This window comes from Megalobrama amblycephala, linkage group LG1 (assembly GCF_018812025.1).
Source record: "Megalobrama amblycephala isolate DHTTF-2021 linkage group LG1, ASM1881202v1, whole genome shotgun sequence".
Lineage (NCBI taxonomy): Eukaryota > Metazoa > Chordata > Actinopteri > Cypriniformes > Xenocyprididae > Megalobrama > Megalobrama amblycephala.
Window position 1 is genome coordinate 66,849,200 of NC_063044.1, and position 21,301 is coordinate 66,870,500.

General features: G+C 38.0%; 1 protein-coding gene across 1 annotated transcript in view; it reads left to right on the forward strand.

Moving 5' to 3' along the window:
• Window positions 1–21,301, forward strand: part of LOC125280152 (interferon-induced very large GTPase 1-like) — a 30,765-nt gene continuing 9,464 nt past the window's right edge. Inside the window, exons 1-4 of the mRNA XM_048210492.1 lie at window positions 1–63; window positions 6,017–6,123; window positions 11,410–12,021; window positions 21,242–21,297. Coding sequence (XP_048066449.1) covers window positions 6,024–6,123; window positions 11,410–12,021; window positions 21,242–21,297 — 768 coding nt within the window. The 5' untranslated portion in view covers window positions 1–63; window positions 6,017–6,023. The remainder of the gene's footprint in view (window positions 64–6,016; window positions 6,124–11,409; window positions 12,022–21,241; window positions 21,298–21,301) is intronic.

Here is a 21,301-nt window from a genome sequence, read left to right on the forward strand (position 1 = left end):
TGCAGAGTACATTCAGGCATTTTTTTGGACAGATGACACACACAGAGAGACATCAACACTCAGGTTTGACTTTAATCACTTAATTTGATTATTTTAGCTATTATCAGTTTGTTTAGAATTGTCTTCTTAATTTTTTTACATAATATATTTGGATAAGTCATGCACACATTGACAGGCTTCTGAAAGTCAGTTGGCATCAGGCCCGGAGTGGCCATCATACGATTTTGGGAAAATTCCAAGTGGGCTGGGAGTACCACTTAACATAGGGTCTGTTTACACCTGGTCACTTCAAGCGTTTTCTCGGATAAATAACTGATTTATAAAAACGACTGCATTTACACTTGGCCACATTTAAAAATGTGTTTCCGCAAAACGGATATACATGGGTTTCATGTGACGTCACTGTATTCTATCGCCGCCATATTTGGGACCGGTCACAGCTGCGCGCCCTGTTTAAGTCTATGGTGACAGCAGCTACAACTACCAGAGGAAGGCCAACAAAACGCTCTCAGAAGGTTCACAACAAGTTTATAATATATCTTGGATATGTGGTGCTGTTAGCCGTTTCAACAGTCGTCAGAACTACAAATTTATTTGATCCCAAAGTAGTTAGATCGGCAGAATTATTGGCTTCATTCAGAAGGGACCACACCACTGGCAGCCAAACAGCAATGCACAACATTAATAACTGCTGGGACTGTCATTTACGTAACATTATAACGAGGACACTATTGTAATAAAATGTTGTGAATTCTCTGTGTTGTTGTTTCAGCGTGTTGTTGTGGTAAGAGCGCGTCGACTGAGTTAAACATTGATTACATAACTTGTTCAAACTTCACTTGTGCATTCGCGTCATTTTGTACAGATAAAACTTATTAATTTTATTAAGTATAAATATCTGATTATTCTCATAAAGGATGTGTTTCGTTGAGGTAAATAACCCACAGAGCTGATGATCATCTATAGCTTCAGTGCGAGCGCTCAAAAAGTAAGACAAAACATTAATATGATTGGGACTGTCTTCTTCTTATACATGATATTATAATCGTATATACTTGTAAAATAACGTTGTGAATTATTTGGGCTTATTTGCTGTGTTTCGGAGTTTCAATGAGGTTACTTCAAGTTCATCTGTGCGTGATTTTGTGCAAATACTAGTTGTAATATTATTTTTATTTTGTATTAATATCTGGATTATTTTATATAGGATGTGTTCCGTTGATTAATTAAAAAGTTGAAAGTTAATTAACTTTCAGTTTATGGGTTTTTTTATTCTCTTCAGCTTCAGCGTGCGCAGCTCAAACAGCAATGATTAAGTCATTAAAATGTTTAACGTTACTACACAGTATTATTAAAACTTTAATATTTCTTTTAGAAAACGAATGCATTATTTTTAATAACTAGCTCTTATATTCTAGTATTATTTTCATCAACACATAGTTTGATTAATAATAAGGATCATGAACAATAACAGATTTTTTTTTGTATACAATAACATCAATAACAGATTCATTTTGATAACAGTATTATTTGAGCTGCGCGCGCTGAATGAACACCCGTAAACTGAAGCGCTTTGCTAGAAGGTTAATTAACTCAACAGGACACATCCTATGGTAATTCATATATATTTATACAAGCTATACATAAAATTACAACTTATATTTGCACAAAATCATGCACGCATGTACTTGAACTAAGTAATGTAGTCAGCTGGTGTCGTGAATTTGTTCATCCTGTAACACGCCGAAACACAGCAACTAGAATTCATAATATTTTCAAATAAATCAAATAAATTTGAAGTTCTGACGACTGTTGAAACGGCTAACAGCACCACATATCCAAGATATATTATAAACTTGTTGTGAACCTTCTGAGAGCGTTTTGTTGGCCTTCCTCTGGTAGTTGTAGCTGCTGTCACCATAGACTTAAACAGGGCGCGCAGCTGTGACCGGTCCCAAATATGGCGGCGGGCATAGCGGAAGTGACGTCTTTGAAACCCATGTATAGGCCTATATCCGATCTTCAGTTCCCGCGCTATGCAGATTTCATGGAGTTCACGTCACCGAATGCAACAATGAGCTGCATTTTATTGATCATCAGCTAATTTCAAAATCAAAGACTGCAATAGGAGAGCGCGCGGCAACAGCACTGGTAAGATCATTCAGTCTCATTACCTTTAATGAAGATGATTGTGTTTTCAGCGCCTAAGACTTACATTCAGTTTGGTTTGCGCGTTATCTTGCTGAATAAATACTCAGCTGTTCATATGCGACGATGCGTGCAGCAGTAGCGCTGTCATATTTGACAATAACATGTTATTTAGCCTATAACACGCGCTCACACGTTTATTTTTTAATATTTTTTTGTGAGGAGTTAAATTTACATGTGGTTTTAACAACCGCATTTAGACATGTTCAGTTTTGACTGGAATTCGTCCCAGACCACCTCCTGAAGTGGTTTGAGCGATCAGATTTATATCCGTCTTTAATGAGTTTCCGGGGGAATTTAGACCTGGTGTTGTCACGATTGGATAGCTATCCGATCAGAGAAAACTCATGAAGTGACCAGGTGTAAACAGGCACATAAGGGCACAAGGTGTGAGAAGAAGGCAAGATTATTTACTTCAGTAATAATATTTAAAATGACAAACTGTACAACATATATATGTGTGTGTGTGTGTGTGTGTGTGTGTGTGTGAAAGTGTAGAGAAGACTTTTTTTTTTTTTGCATGCTCAGAAATCCGGTTTTTCTTTTCGATGACTCAGGGCAACGTTGTGCAATAATGAAGTATACTTTTCCACAGCGTGGAATGACTCGGCTCAGCTCGCTTACTTTCGGTTTGCTTTTCCACTGAAGTAGGCCTACCGCTTCAAAGAGGGTGGGATTAATGGTCCGTGTATCATTTGATCATTTAATTTCCTATTTGAAATGAAATAATAAGAGATGAAAAGAAGGATCATTTATTCGTTTTTTTTTAGCTTATTTTAACAAACGGATAATGAGATTCGTTCGTAAAAAAAAAAAAAAAAAAAAAACACGAAACAAAATATTTCGGCTTGATTTTTCGTTTGTGGAGCGCGTGCACATAATTTTAAGTCATTTTCGGTTTGCGATCTCTAACCCAGAACATAACCTGCCCCAGAGCAGGTTAGCCGTGGAGTGTAAGTTATTATGGTGATGAACACTGCTAAAAGCCAAGTCACATTCATGGTACCTAAGTCAAGTCAAGTCAAGTCACCTTTATTTATATAGCACTTTTTACAATGCAGATTGTGTCAAAGCAGCTTTACATTGATAACTGGTACATAATTTTGGCTGCACAGCAGCTCTTAAAGGTGCCCTAGATTCAAAAATTGAATTTACATTGGCATAGTTGAATAACAAGAGTTCAGTACATGGAAAAGACATACAGTGAGTCTCAAACGCCATTGTTTTCTCCTTCTTATATAAATCTCATTTGTTTAAAAGACCTCCAAAGAACAGGCGAATCTCAACATAACACCGACTGTTACGTAACTGTCGGGATCATTAATATGTACGCCCCCAATATTTGCATATGCCATCCCATGTTCCCAACATTATGAAAGGCATTAGACAAGGGCAGAACGTCTGGATGTGCACAGCTGAATCAACAGACTAGGTAAGCAAGCAAGAACAATAGTGAAAAATGGCAGATGGAGCAATAATAACTGACATTCTTTATAAATCTCTCCAACAGTGTAGCATTAGCCGTTAGCCACAGAGCACAGCCTCAAACTCATGCAGAATCAAACGTTAACCTCCAAATAAATACTTTACTCACATAATTCGAAGCATGCATACAGCATGCATGACGAACATCTTGTAAAGATCCATTTGAGGGTTATATTAGCTGTGTGAACTTTGTAAATGCCCTGTAATATAGTCGAGAGCTCGTGTGGCAGGGAAGACGCGATTTAAAGGGGCGGCGCCGAGTGTAAATCATTAATGATGCCCCAAAATAGGCAGTTAAAAAAATTAATTTAAAAAACTCTATGGGGTATTTTGAGCTGAAACTTCACAGACACATTCAGGAGACACCTTAGACTTATATTACATGTGAAAAAGCATTCTTGGGCACCTTTAAAGAATAGTGTCAATGCAGGCAGATCAAAGCACTGTTGTATAAATGTCAAGAATACTATTGAGTATCAAATGTCAAGTCAAATGTCAAGTGTCCCCAACTAAGCAAGCCAAAGGCGACAGCGGCAAGGAACCCAAACTCCATCAGGTGACATCAGGTGGCAAACAAGTGGCAAATAGTTGTTAAAATGGAGAAAAAAACCTTGGGAGAAACCAGGCTTAGTCGGGGGGCCAGTCCTCTGGTGAACAGTGCTTTGTTACGAATCAGGTTGCTATCATAAGTCTGATAGGATCGCAGCAATCAAAGTAAATATTTCAGTTCCATCCAGTTGAGGATCGTATTCATCACGCCGGTATGGACGGTCTGTTGAGGAACTGTGGCACTGACTGTCGATGAGGCCTTCACAGTGGATGATCTAGTCGACTCGATCTCTGCTGATACTTCAGGGCTGCGTTGTGGTCGTGTCCAGTTGAGGATCGTATTCATCAAAACCCAGGATTGGCGCAAACTAATCTGAATCTTACCTGGCTAGCCAGCTAATCCAGCTTCATGGTACAGACCTCTGGTTTAGATCAGGATCAATTGTTGCACAACTCTCTGTATAAACCTTCTCTGTCAACTCAGGTTTAATCCAGTTTGCAAAGCGCGTGCACCTGAAAGTGTGACACGTGCAGCAAACAGCCAATCACACGGAACAAGGAGAACATCAGTTTGATTCACTTCTCTCGAGAAAGCCATGCAATTCACTTCACTTATGAAGATTAAGAGATTGTTATGAAAATACGAAATTAAACACATTTACAAAGCAGGAATAAACACTGCTGTAGTAGATTGAGAAGACAGCTCAAAGAAAATATCTGACTATATCAATGCATGTGAATCAAACAGATAGACAAAATAATTGATATAGTTTCACAAAAAGCTCAAAAGAATACATGTAAACTTAATCTGTTTAAAAGCTTTATATAATATGCATATATTATACTTATTTTAATTTAAAAGTTTAGTATTTAATATTGTCAATTAATATAATAGGCCTAATTATATGCATTATTCATAATTTAAATTTATTTAATATAAATATAATAAATAACTAACAGCAAAAGTTGAGCAATTTTGTCTCTAAAATGTTTTCACTATAAACAGATTTAATTTGGAGATATAGGGGGAGTGGCTTTATTGCATCAGACACAAATCACTTTACTCACAGCTGATTGGTCGAGTTTGGGTTTGTGATCTCTAACCCAGAATAAATCCTGCTGCGGAGCAGGTTAGCCGTGTAGCATAAGTTATCATAGCAATGAACTATGGTTGATATTTTTTAAGAACCGATACTTTTTTTCTAGTACTCGCCGATACTGATGCCTATACATTTATAGCCTATATATAATTGTTGTTATATAAAAGGAATAACAAACAAAATACAAACAATACAACAAATACTATAGAGATACAAATTAAATTTAAACTTGTTTTTCAGATACAGTAGGTTTATTTACCATGTATACATTTATTTAACATCTTTTGTTGTTTTATTAAGTGTGAGAGAGAGCGCAGCTGGTCTGTCATTCAGCGTGATTCGATAACGAATTGTGATTGAAAGCATACAGTTCACAATGTGTGTGTTGTCGTCATTTATTTTGAAGTATTTCCACACCTCTGAGGCTGATATTGTTTCTGCTGTTGTCGTCGGTGTCTCTGTGCATGGACAATTCTGTCAGTTATGTTACGTGAGGTATCGGTCTTTGGTATCAGGGGTATTTTTACGAGTACGAGTACAAGTACATGAGCTTGGTATCAGGCCGAATTGTTTACTCAACTGTGTCGGAAACAGTCTTCCAGGCCTCTGATGTCTGAATGCTATCAACATGTTGTACATAATGTGACCCATTTAATATTTACCCTTCCTTCCAGTGATAAAATGACAGATCCAAATCAAGATGATGCCATGGACACTTTTGAAGAGGCAGACTGTGGAGCACATGAACAGTGTGTCTCTGATTCATCTGTCAACAGCCTCAGTAAGAGAACAATATCTGATTTTTTTGTATTGTTGAATAAGACATTTACATTTATTTATTTGGCAGACACTTTAAAATTAACCTTCATCTGGGAGATCACAGGGATATGTGAATATTCGATCTGTTAACTGGTTGCATATGTCAGATTTATTGAATGACTCAGGCAGAGAAAAGCTGGTGCTATCAAACATTGTTTACTTAAAGGGATAGTTCACCCAAATATCCCATGATTTAATCACCCTCAAGCCATCCTAGGTGTTTTCTTTCAGACGAACACAATCAGATATATATTTTAAAATTATCCTTAGTCTTCTAAGGTTTATAATGGTTGTGAAATTTTGAAGACAAAAATGCATCAATCCATAAAAAAAAGAAAAGAATCTATAACACTAGTGACGGGCGCTTTCAAAACACTGCTTCATGAAGCTTCGAAACCTTTAAGAATCTTTTGTTTTGAATCAGTGCTTTGGAGGGTGTTTCAAACTGCCAAAGTCATGTGATTATAGTAAACGAGACTTTATTTCGAAATGTTTCAAAATTTCAATGGTTCACCGCTGGGGGCGATCTCTGTGAACCCATGAATCATGCAAATTCACTGAGATCCAGTGAACAAGTGTCTGTCTATTACATGAGTATTAAAGGTGCCATAGAATTGAAAAATGAATTTACCGGCATAGTTAAGTAGAGTAGAAGAGTTTAGTTTAGAAGAGTTCAGTACATGGAAAAGACATACAGTGAGTCTCAAACTCCATTGTTTCCTCCTCCTTATATAAATCTCATTTGTTTAAAAGACCTCTGAAGAACAGGCAAATCTCAACATAACACAGACTGTTACGTAACAGTCGGGATCATTAATATGCACGCCCCCAATATTTGCATATGCCAGCCCATGATCAAGGCATTAGACAAGGGCAGGACGTCTGGATCTGCGCACAGCTGAATCATCAGACTAGGTAAGCAAACAAGAACAATAGCGAAAAATGGCAGATGGATCAATAATAACTGACATGATCCATGATAACATGATATTTTTAGTGATATTTGTAAACTGTCTTTCTAAATGTTTCGTTAGCATGTTGCTAATGTACTGTTAAATGTGGTTAAAGTTACCATCGTTTCTTACTGTATTCACAGAGATGAGAGTCATTTCGTTATTTTCATTTTTAAACACTTGCAGTCTGTATAATTCATAAACACAACTTCATTCTTTATAAATCTCTCCAACAGTGTGTAATGTTAGCTTTAGCCACGGAGCACCATCAAACTCATTCAGAATCAAATGTAAACATCCAAATAAATACTATACTTATGCGATTAGACATGCTGCATGACGAACACTTTGTAAAGATCCATTTTGAGGGTTATATTAGCTGTGTGAACTTTGTTTATGCTGTTTAAGGCAGTCAAGAGTTCAGGGGTGGGGAGCGCAAGCATTTTAAAGGGGAAGCAGCCTGAATCGGCACATATTTAATGATGCCCCAAAACAGGCAGTTAAAAAATGAATTAAAAAAAAAAATCTATGGGGTATTTTGAGCTGAAACTTCAGACACATTCAGGGGACACCTTAGACTTATATTACATCTTGTGAAAAAGCATTCTAGGGCACCTTTAAGTTTCTAAAAGTGCCTATTACATGTTCTTTGATGAGTTTTACACATTTGTTGACGTCTTTGTATAATTTAAGGAATAATAGTAGTTAATAGTCACTGTTTAGCTGACCCATCCATAGAATAAACAAAATAAGCCATGAAAATTGATAATACATATTATACAGACACTTAATATTTAATAATTAATATTTGGAGTCATATGGATTTTTTTTTTTTTTATGGATGGAAAAATTTGGGCAGCCATTCACAACCATTATAAACCTTGTAGGACTAAGGATATTTTTAAATATATCTCAGATTGTGTTAGTCTGAAATAAGATATACCTAGGCTGGCTTGAGGGTGAGTAAATCATGGAATTAATTTAATTTTTGGGCAAACTATCCCTTTAATCAACTGAATCAGTGTAATGATGAAGGGATAGATCAAATAGGCCAATTTATGGAAGGTTTGCGAAGAAATTTCATGCTCCTTTGTAAAAGTATTGTTTTGGCTCAGTGAGGCCTGCATTGATAGCAAGATAACACTTAGATTAACACTTTCAGATGCCCAGAAAGCCAATAGTATCCAGCTGTAGAACCGCAGCACCAGCAGTTTCAGAACCGCAGTTTCAGAACCGCAGCCACAGAACGGAAGTGAGGTGCGGCGCCTAAACAGTCATAGTTGCCTACCTATACACATCATTTTCTTTAGTTAAATATAAGCTGTTTTTACGTGAATTTTGATCGGATCGATGTCTACATTTAACAACAGTGCTTTTAAATAAAGTCATTTTTTCTGTTCATATCATATACATAAGATATCATGATGTACAGTGAGGATTTTTAGCAAGTCCATTAACTAATTTGTATAAACTGTGAAAAAAATACTTTTAACCATATAATTTTGAAAATATATTAATAAATGTGTAACCATATAGTAAAATGTCTCCCTTGACTGTATGTGATATTTCCGTATGTTCATGTTGTGAACTTGTGACAAATAGAATAAAGACATGGAGGTTTTGGCATTTAATGTCAAAATATAGGTATACAGTGGTGGTCAGAATTATTGGCACCCTTGGTAAATATGATCAAAGATGAGTGTAAAAATAAATCTGTATTGTTTATCCTTTTGATCTTTAATTCATAAAATGAGCAAAAATCTAACCTTTCATTGAAGGAAAATAATTGAAAGTGGGGGGAAACTCACATTATGAAATAAATGTTTTTCTCCAAAACACGTTGGCCACAATTAAATAAAATATCTCTGAAGTATATTCCCATTTATATTTACATTTTTTAGCATACTGGATGATCATGAACATGAAATTGTCCAGCCATGACTTCCTGTTCCACAGGAGTATAAACATGAGGAAACACAAAGGCCAAATTCCCGTAATCATTGATCACAATGAGAAAAACCAAAGAATATAGTTCTGATGTGCAGCAAAAGATTGTTGAGCTTCACAAAATAAAAAGTGTCTGTAAGAAAATAGCTGAAGCATTGAAAATCCCCATTTCCACTATCAGGGCAATAATTAAGAAGTTTCAATCAACTAAAGATGTTACAAATCTGCCTGGAAGAGGATGTGTGTCTAAATCGTCCTAATGCGCAGTGAGGAGGAAAGTTTGAGTGGACAAAGACTCTCCAAGGATCACAGCTGGAGAATTGCAGAGATTAGTTGAGTCTTGAGTCTCAGAAAGCCTAAAAAAATTATCAAAAGCACCTACATCCCCACAAGTTGTTCGGGAGGTTTTCAAGAAAAATCCTCTGCTCTCATCCAGAAACAATCTCCAGCATATTCAGTTGTCAGACATGACTGGAACTTCAATCGGGACCGGCTTATATGGTCAGATGAAACAATAATTGTGGCCAACGTGTTTTGGAGAAAAACATTTATTTCATAATGTGATTCCCCAATGAAAGGTTACATTTTTGCTAATTTTATGAATTAAAGATCAAAAGGATAAACGATGCAGATTTATTTTTACAGTCATCTTTGATCATATTTACCAAGGGTGCCAATAATTCTGACCACAACTGTACATGTATTAAATCATTGCAAATCCTTGAACAAGTGAAACATGCATTTAAGCCAATGAGACATCTGTATACGGTGAGTGTGTGATGTTTATATTATGATTTGGTGAACGAATTTATATTTATATATGTATATTAAGTGTTTATCTGCTATAGGCTATTAAATCTGTTCACGTCTTTCACATTTTATCATTAAAGATTTTTTTTTTCATTTGTCAAAGATATTTATCATGTTAATATTAAATAAATATTAATTAATAAAACTTAATCATTTCATTTTCAGGGATGAAAAGGCAGGTTTTTCTGCAGAAATGCAATGATATGGGCTTATAATTTTTAAGTGTTTTAAGATGATTATTTGTTGTTTGCTTGTTTTTATTTTATTATGAGCAGTTTAAATGTTTTAAACCTATTATTACCTATTATTTTAGAAATGTTTTTAAAATATCCCATTTGTTTTCATACAGAGAAACACACATTTCACTTGTTCAAGGCTTTTTTTTTTTAAATGGTTATTTTTATTTGACATTAAATATGTTACAAAATCTAAGTATTATTTCTAACAATTTGAACATGAAGGAAATAATACAATCAAATATAGGCTACAGTCAAATGGGAAACACTTTACATGTTACACATTTATTAATATATGTTTGAATTAATGTAAAAAACTTGTATAGTTGTATTATCATTGAAGTAAACAATTAACTAAAGTGTTTGTATCCATTAACATTAAATCTTCTCAAACTCTGTGTCGTTAAGTATTATTTAGAACTTGGAGGAAATAATACTATCACATATAGTCAAATGGGAAACACTTTACAACACACATTAATTAATATATTTTTTAAAAATAAAAATGGCGTATAGTTGTAGCCTATATCCTCGCAGTATAAACTACTGTGTTTGTATCCATTCATTGACATTAAGCATGACCAACAGGCTGTTTTAAATTTTTGCTCTTTGTACATCATGATATTTTATGCATATTATATGAACAGAAAAGTGATTTTATTTAAAAGTATTGTTGTTAAATATTGTAAACATCGATCAGATCAAAATTCACATAAAACTACTTACATTTAACTAAAGAAAATTACATGTATGGGTAGCCCAAATACTGTTTACGCCCCGCCCCTCATTTCCGTTCTGTGACTGCGGGCCTGCAGCTGGATATGTCTCCAGAAAGCTACTAAAGACGTATTTAAAACAGTTCATGTGACTACAGTGGTTCAATCTGAATGTTATGAAGCGACGAGAATACTTTTTGTGTGCCAGAAAAACTAAATAATGACTTCATAATGATTCAACAATATCTAGTGATGGGTGATTTCAAAACACTGCTTCATGAAGCTTTGAAGCTTTACGAATCTTTTGTTTTGAATCAGTGGTTTGAAATGTGTATCAAACTGCAAAAGTCACGTGAACCATTGAAATTTTGAAACACTTATGACGTAACAAAGCCTCATTTACTGAAATCACATGATTGCATGTGTTGGAAGTCCAGCTAGAAGAGCATTGCAATAGTCCAGCCTAGAAATTACCAACAAAGTTGTGCGGCATGCTCTGTTTTGAAGGGACCTGATCTTCCTGATGTGGTTGTATGTCATTTATGTATTCATGTGTTTAAAACTAGTTCTTTGGTGTTTATTATAGAGATCATGCTTCCCAATCTGAACATTGTACTAACTGGAAGCTATTCAGCTGTCCTGTTTGGAGATGAGAACATTCTACTAGGAGAAAAACAACCAAATGTTGAAAATGCAGAAACATCCAGGATTGATCCTTTACAGAAGAAGATATCAGAACGTCACATCTCTGTGATCAACATGGTTGACTTACATGATACTAAAAATGTGGATCATCACATTGGTCAACTAGTCAATGAAATTGAAATCCACACCTTCATCTTTGTTGTGAGACTGGGTCAGTTAACAGATGCTGATAAGATGGGTCTTGAATGGCTTCAGAGAGTGTTTGGTGACAAAGTTCTTCAGTTTGTGATGATTCTCTTCACCTATGAGAGAGAAGAAGAGTGTGACACTATAATAGATGATCTGAAGAAAAACCCTGTTCTGGAGCAGCTGCTGGAGAAATGTGGAGGAAGATATCACACCTGCAACATGATGATGAACAACCTATCAGAGATGAGAGACCTGATGAACAAGATTGACCACCTGATTAATGAGAACAAACAGCAGCGCTACACTAGAGAGATGTTCAACATTGCATCAATAAGGAGAAAAGAGCTGGAACACCGTGAACATGGTGAGAAAGAACACAGATGTTGTTTTTCTAAGTTTTCACGTGTTGTTTTTCTCTCTAATATTTATTTGCCCTGGGTGATAAAAAAAAAAAGTCCATACACAAGAATGTTCCTAAATGCATTGCTCATTATAACCTCACCTACAAAACACCCATAAGTACCCACTTTATCCTTCAGAGGAAGTACGGCACTCACTCATCTTGTGACCAACCTCAGGAATGTATGTGCCGTAGGCATGGCCCAGGTTCTGCCCAAGATACACTCCTAGAAAGGATGTGTGAAAAATGACTCAAACTGTTACATTTTTACACATCAATAAGTGAGTTTAGGGATAATACTCATGCTGATTCTTCACTGTGTTACTGATTTTAAAGGATTAGTTCACTTCTGAATGAAAATTTCCTCATAATTTACTCACCCTGTGTCATCCAAGATGTTTATGTCTTTCTTTCTTCAGTCTAAAAGAAATAATAATTTTCTCCTTATAGTGGACTTCACTGGGGTTCAACGGGTTGATGGTCCAAATTGCAGCTTCAATGCAGCTTCAAAGAGCTGTACACGATCCCAGACGAGGAATAAGAGTCTTATCTAGAGAAACCACCGGCCATTTTCTGTCATATATATATATATATATATATATATATATATATATATACTGAAACATGGGCATCTTTGCCCCCATATCTTTAATTTTAGGGACTTTCTGAATGCAGTCTATAGGCTTCATCACGTAGTGTTGTTGCCCTGCATCATATTCATGATCAATCAACAATATGTCAAATGAACTACATAGTTCTGGGGCGGGGCAACTGCATTAATTGCATTAAATATTTAAACATGTAATTTTTTACAATAACTAATTAATCTAATTAACGTGTTAAATCAAAAATTGCCAAAAGTTTTGGGACGCCTGCTTTTACTCGCACATAAACTTTAATCTAATTCATCCCAAATCCCAAATGTGTTCTGTCGGATTGAGGTCAGGACAGGCCAGTCAAGTTCCTCCACACCAAACTCGCTCATCCATGTCTTTTCTGGACCTTGCTTTGTGCGGTTGTGCTCAGTCATGTTGGAACAGGAAGGGGCCATCCCCAAACTGTTCCCACAAAGTTGGGAGCATGAAATTTTCCAAAATGTCTTGGTATTCTGAAGCATTAAGTGTTCCTTTCACTGGAACTAAGGGTCAAGCCCAACCCCTGAAAAACAACTCCACACCATAATCCCCCTCCACCAAACTTTACACTTGGCACAATGCAGTCAGGCAAGTACCGTTCTCCTGGCAACCACCAAACCCAGACTCGTCCATCAGATTGCCAGACAGAGAAGCATGATTGGTCACTCCAGAGAACACATCTCCACCACTGCAACTGACACTTTGCATTGCACTTGGTGTTGTGAGGAGTGATTTTGGTTCATAATGTAATACATTTCTCATAATGTAAAAACCCATTCCATGAAGCTCTCTGCACACTGTTCTTGAGATAATCTGAAGGCCACATGAAGTTTGGAGGTCTGTAGCTATTGACTCTGCAGAAAGTTGGCGACTTCTGTGCACTGTGTGCCTCAGCATGTGCTGACCCCGCTCTGTGATTTTACGTGGCCTAACACTTCGTGGCTGAGTTGCTGTTGTTCCCATTTGCTTCCACTTTGTTATGATACCACTAACAGTTGACCGTGGAATATTTAGTAGTGAGGAAATTTCACAAATGGACTTGTTGCACAGGTGGCAACCTATCATGGTACTACGCTTGAATTCCCTGAGCTCCTGAGAGCGACCCATTCTTTCACAAATGTTTGTAGAAGCAGTCTGCATGCCTAGTGCTTGATTTATACACCTGTGGCCATGGAAGTGATTGGAACACCTGAATTCAATGATTTGGAGGGACGTCCCAATTCTTTTGGCAATATAGTGTATATACAGGCACAATTTGAGGGGGGATGGCATCCCTCTTGTTGGAATAAAATCTAATCATTTATTAGATGCACGCCAGTCTGTTATTGTAGAGACATCAGGTCTGTTGGACATCGTCTGCAGCTGGATGCAACCGATCTGCGAGAGTAGCCGCGTGCATTCGGGGTGAGCTGTAAACGGAGATGAGAAGTTGGACACTTTCTGCTTTCCGTTGTGACACTCATGCTGCATTTGCATACTATATCACAGCTTAAGTGAAATAAATGCAATATTTGACTAATACACAGATGTTTCAGAGACGTTTTCTTTCAGTACTTTATGCTTGCAGCACCTGTTTTTATAATACTAATGTAGTGGGGTCTATGTTTTTTTATCAGATTTATTTCGATAAACATGACACAATATAACATTGCGACTACATGATAGGAGCTTTAACTGTTATAAAATTAAAAATTTGTGAGCATTAGTGGAACTGAAGGTGTGAGAATAAGCACAAAACACACATGATCATTGTCCTGAGGTGAATCTGGCCAATCGTGGAACAGCTGTGTTGTCATCAGAGCTTGTGCAGCTGCTCTTGAAAAACTGCAATGGCTGACACTGCCGGCTGCTCTTGAATCGCTCTTGCGGTACTTTAAAACATCTTCTTGGGCGTTCCTTGGCCAATGAAAGCTGTTAGACCTTCTGCCGTCAGACTGAAAGTCTGGCTACATGAGACTATCACTGAATGTGATAATGCACACATGCATATTGGATGTTAGCTACATGTACGTGTGTTTATTTAAAGACTGTACCACTCATTGTTTGATAAAAGAACTCAAGAGTTGCATTTAATTTAGAAAAAATTCTTTTTGTTGAAGCTATCCAATGTTAGAGCTCTACTATTCATTTAGAACTCATTTATAGAGTTATTTTTATTAAAATATATATGTTGATAATGATTAAACACTTCAGCCGATAATATTATTTGTGCCATTATTTAATACCCAAAAAAGCACATCTTAACCCATTATGCGACATGGCTGCAATTGTTGCTCCTAGGAGGAGACGCTGCAGAGAACAGAGAGCACGTGGTTGAAAAGAGAAAATATTTTCCACTCGTATTAATTTCTTTGGAATGACAGAGGAAGACGTTATCCAAACATATCTTTTGCTAAGCCATATTGATATGTGTGTGTGTGTGTGTGCGTGTTTGTCAGATTACATGTTGGCAAGTTGCGCCTGTGTCGACCTGCACCTGATGAGCATCAGCTCTGATTATATGTGACCCCACGCTAATTTGCGCTGCTCTTGTTATATTGCATTGGTCATTATTATGTAAATGATTTTATTACGTCTGTGTTCTTTTATTTGCGTGTCAGCAGATCACACTAGAGGCCGACCGATTCATCGGTTTTGCCGATTAATTGGCACCTATAGTTGATTGGTGGAACAATTGCCAGCGAAGTTGCATATTTAAAGCTAGTCACGTGATTGCTTTCTCAACATTGACATGTTAACATAAATCAGAGACATTCGATTTCAGTTATTTTTTTGTCATCACTGCAATACATATTTTGTTATTTTGATTAGATAATCATCAGGTGTTAGAAGCAAATAAATAGAAGCAAAAAAAAAGATAGACTATGCATGTAATATACAATTATGTAATTTTAATGCTCTAGCCTTTGCGTAGATATTTAAAGATGGCCATCTTTAAGCATGACTGTTTGGATTTATATGAAATGGTAACACTTTACAATAAGATTCCATTTGTAACATTAACTAAGGTTAATAAATACTGTAGAAGTATTGTTCATAGTTAGTTTGTTAATTTCAATGATTACTAATACATTTTTAAATTGAGTTTTAATTTTTATTTTATCTGTTAACCTTAGTTAATGCACTATGAACTAACATGAATGGCCAAGGTACAATTGTATTGCTCAAATATTAATACATACTGTAAAAATTAGGGCTGTGCAGAAATATAGATACAGCTAACCAGTGGCGTGCACAGACCAGAGTGTGACGAGTCAGTAGAGTGTTGATCCATTTTTATTAGACAGCAGTAGTACAGCAGTAAACAAATCCAGCAATTTGGCAGAGTGTCAGGACAGGCAGCAATCAAAACACAAACAATAAACAGGCAATGGATCGAGGTAGGCAGCAAGCAAAGCACAAATGATAAACAGGCAAGGGGTCAGGGCAGGCAGCAGAAATCAGAATCCAGATAAACAGTCCAAGTCATTACACAGGCAGGTAGAAAGGTAGTAAACGCTCAGAAATGACAGCCGGGGCTAATCAAAACTTTGCACAGAAGTGCAAGTGAGAGTATATTTTATGTGAGAGAGAGTGGATGTGTGATTGATGGCAGGTGCAATGTAATCCGTCCCAGGTATGAGGGTGGATGGGAAATTGAGTCCAAATGATGTTAATACTCGGGGGAAGGCTCCCTCTGGCAGTGCAAAACATCTGGTGCGGGAGACTCGTTTGTAACAGAGTCCCCACTCTGCAAGCGGCTCCTGACACAAGAAGGCAAGCGACGCCGGGGTCTACCTCTTGGCCAAGGGCTCGGCTTTTCCAGGTGTGTCCTGTGATACTCCTCTGTGAGTGTGGGGTCCAGACTCAAGAGGTGAATTGTGGGCCCAATCAGACACAATGTCCTCAGGTAGGCCATAGAACCGGAACACATAGTTGCACAGGGTCTCAGCAATTTCAAAGGCTGAAGGAAGCTTGGGTAATGGAATGACATGGCAAGACTTGGAAAATCGGTCCACAACTGAATCTGAATTTGATAGTGATGTTGTTGAGACCCCGATAGTCAATACATGGCCTGAGACTGCCATCTTTCTTCTTCACGAAGAAGCTGGCTGAAGCTGGTGAGGTAGAGGGTCAGATGAAGCCTTTGGCTAGCTCCTCTTTGATATATACTCAGCAAAAAAAGAAACGTCCCTTTTTCAGGACTGTGCATTTCAACAATAATGTTGTAAAAATCCAAATAACTTTACAGGTCTTCATTGTAAAGGGTTTAAACAATGTTTTCCATGCATGTTCAATTAACCATAATCAATTAATTAACATGCACCTGTGGAATGGTCGTTAAGACCTTAACAGCTTACAAAAAGTAGGCATTTAAGGTCACAGTTCTAAAAACGCAGGACACTAAAGAGACTTGTCTACCGACTGTGAAAAACACCCAAAGAAAGATGCCCAGGGTCCCTGCTCATCTGCGTGAACGTGCATTAGGCATGCTGCAGGGAGGCATGAGGACTGCTGATGTGGCTAGGGCAATAAATTGCCATGTCTGCACTGTGAGACGCCTGAGACAGCGCTACAGGGAGACAGGAAGGACAGCTGATCATCCTCGCAGTGGAAGACCACGTGTTGAGCACGTCTGGGACCTGTTGGATCGCAGGGTGAGGGCTAGGGCCATTCCCCCCAGAAATGTCCAGGAACTTGCAGGTGCCTTGGTGGAAGAGTGGGGTAACATCTCACAGCAAGAACTGACAAATCTGGTCCAGTCCATGAGGAGGAGATGCACTGCAGTACTTCAAGCAGCTGGTGGCCACACCAGATACTGACTGGTACTTTTGATTTTGAGCCTCCCTTCATTCAGGGACACATTGTCAAACATTTTTAGTTTATGTCTTATGGTGTTGACTCTTTTAGTGTTCATACAAATATTTACACATTAAGTTTACTGAAAGTAAAAACAGTTGAAAGTCAGAGGACGTTTCTTTTTTTGCTGAGTATATTTCTTCATGGATTCTGACTCAGGTTGAGACAAAGGGAATATTCTTCCCCTTTGTGGTGTGCTGTCGGGAAGTAGCTCGATGGAACAGTCACAGGAATGGTGAGGAGGTAGTTGTGAAGCCTTTATCTTGCTGAAAGCCTCAGAAAGATCAGCATATTCATGGGGAAGTCCAGGAATTTCAGGTTTTTATTTGGTTAGAGTGATGGTGCTGACAGGGATTGGTGAACTGTGACTGAGACAGTGATTGTGACAGGCTGAGCTCCACTGTGTAGTTTCACCTTCCCTCCAAGAGATGTATGGATCGTGTCTGCATAGCCATGGAAGACCAAGAATCATAGGATGGGTTGGAGAATTAATGACATAAAACACGAGAGTCTCATTATTAAGTATGCCGGTTTGCATCTGTAGGTGACTGGTGACGTGGCCATCTAGCACCTCCACTGCCAAACGAGAAGTACATGGCGTTAAAGCGAGGTTGTGTTTGCGAGCAAACTCGTTGGATATGAAATTGCCCGCTGCCCCAGAGTCTAATAAACCTTCTACCGACACACTGCTGTTGCGATAAACAATTTGACTGGTATTTTAACACAGGACGTGGAATGTTTGTGCTGGACACTGCCACTCACCGTTCTTGTATTAGTTGAGGTGGGTCGAACTGGGCATGATGACTTGAGATGACCAGATTCACCGCAGTACATGCACAAATGTAGATGAATTCAGCGTTCTCATTGGTGAGTGTAACCAAGTTGCATGGGTTCCGTACTGGGAATGGGAGAGAATGAGGTGACTTGCATAGTGCGAGTGGGTCAGCGTGAGCGCACCAGATTATCAATTTGAATGGTTAATTCCAATTCATTCAGAGTTTTTCCTTCATTGCGACAGGCCAGCTTGGCCTGCAAATCCAGACACAACCCCTGCCAGAAAAGCAGCTTCAAAGTGTCCTCTATCCATTCAGTTTGTGCAGTGAGTGTACAGAAGGCCAGTGTATATTTAGCAGCCGTTCCTTTTCCCTGACTCAGAGCGAGAAGCTGCTCCCCAGCGCTCCATCCTCTGGCTGAGTGTTTGAATACTTCTCTGAAACATTGTCATGTGTCAAATCTCAAAAGAGGGGAAACTTGAACCATCCGTTCTCCAGACGGCGGTGATCCAATCTAAGGCCTTTCCGGTAAGCAAAGAGCATATGAATGCGATCTTACTTGAGTCTGTGGGGTATAATACAGGTTGTTGATTGACGAACAGCGAACACTGTAGCAGAAAGCCTTTGCATTTGTTGGGTTCGCCATTAAACTTCTCTGGGAATGCCAGTCAAGAGTTAACTGTAGGTGGTGGTTTGTCTGTAATGTGGACGGGTGTGCTGGTGGAAACAGCCGTGGGTGCTGTATAGATTCAAGCCCTGCAAAGTTGTCACCAATTCCTCCGTAAATGATGTTAAACGGGTTATTTGGTGTTGGTGAACGGTGAGTTGATTGGCTTGTGCATAAAGCTCAGATGAGAGTTGCATGATCGGTGCTGGATCGAAGTCTTCTGTCATCGAAGTCATCTGTGATGAATAAGAAGGGTATTGATCCATCTACAGTTTATTAGACAAGAGTAGTACAGCAGTAAACAAATCAAAGTGTCAGAGCAGGCAGCAAGCAAAACACAAATGATAAACAGGCAACTGTGTGTTCACTGTTCAGTGACATTGCAATACAAATATCTTTGCTAATAAATTAGAATGTAAGTTTTTTTTTTTCTGCTGAGTTATCAATATAATGTGATAAACATACCAGTATAATTTGTTCTGTAGAACTTATATATATATAACAATGTATTGTAATATTATAATAAATGTTCTCAAAACCAAGTCAATCTCATCAAGTTAGTGTTTTAAGCATTTCTACATTCATTCCAAAATAATAACTAACGGCAATAATAATTGAAACAATATATTTTATTTGTGTATTGATGTTTTTCTTTTTAGTAATCAACTTAGGCTATTTTGGATCATCAGTCATGCTCCGTAAACACCGTCTGTCACAGACACGAATTGTATTTTTAATTTCATCAAGCTGATTGCACTAAAAACCCTGCAGTCATCATGCTTGTAATGATGGGTCGGAAGACAGAGGATCCATTTGCAGTTTTATTAAGAGCGTTAGTATCAAACAGGGGCAAGACAGTACCGTAGTCGGGGACAGGCAAGGGTCGAGGCTGGCAGCAAGTAGGCATAAACAGGTCACAGGCAGAGTTCAAGACAGGCGGCTAACAATCACAAGGTCGATAAACAGGCAAGAGTCGAGGCAGGCGACAAGGTTCAGCAGAGATATACAGTCCAGGTAATAACAGAAGTTCAGTCCACAATAAACGCTCAGAAATGATCACCACAGCAAATCAAGACTTCGCGACTGAGAGTGTGTGTGTGTGTCTTAAATAGTGTGAGTGTAATAAGGTGCAGGTGCATGGGTAATCAGTCCCAGGAATGCGGGCCTATGGGAAATGGAGTCCAGATACGAACAGTCAATATTCAGGGGATGGCTCCCTCCGGTGGTCCGGAGGATGCGCCGGAGAGGCTGTATTCGTGACAATGCTTTCAGTCCATTTCAAGTTTGATTTTGACATGACATAAAGCGGTGATATCTAACTGTGTGATCTGTTTCCTTACTTTTTAATTAGTCTTCCCATTGATGCCAGTCAAATGTTCAGTGAAACTGACACGCGGAACGCGCACGTCAACAAGAGGCGGGATTTAATCGCACAAACCAATCATATCCAATCATAACCAATTACATCCAATCATAGCTCGATGGAGACATTGCCTCCTCTCACGTGACTTTCCTCCATTCATTTTCAATTACCCCCCTCAAAACCCACCGCACGCCGGGGGTCTGATGATTTTATATGGTTTCCTATGAAAGCAAAAGGGAGGCACGACTCCATAGACTGTAAAGCATGACTCCTGCTGTAACTTTACCTGCGGGTGTCGCTATTGGGCAGTGTTCCTTTAGAAATACGCGTGACTTGCATTCTTTTTAATGTCATGATTTGTAATATTTTTGTTGTTTTATATGTAATATGGATTATTTTCTCATCCTATTTTTTTGAGGAGGCACTGCCTCCCTTATATACCCATGATATATATATATATATATATATATATAGAGAGAGAGAGAGAGAGAGATAGATAGATCTCATTTTGCACATTTCAGTTCAGCATTGTTTTACTTGGAATGTTATTTTTTCCGTTGTTTACAGTATCCATTTTAAAAACTAACAGTTGATTAATCAGTTATCGGCATGTACAGCCCAACCTAGTTATCGGTATCGGTAAAATCCCTGATTGGTCGACCTCTAGATCATGCACAAAACTTGCCATGGACAAAAGTCGCTGTAATATTTGGCACATGAATGCATAGTCTGGAAAAGTCAGTTGTTGTACTGAAATTTTACTCCCCTGCTTCTGATCTGGTTTATGCACTGGGCTGCTACCTCAAAGTGAATTTAGATGTTTCTCAATAATAAAAATAAAATAAAATAAATTATGAAGCTTCTATAATAGATACTTACATTCTCTTTACTTTCTGCTTCTTTTAAGATGATGAACCCACAAGAATGGAGAATACAACATCAGAGACTGGAGAAAAACACAAGGTGA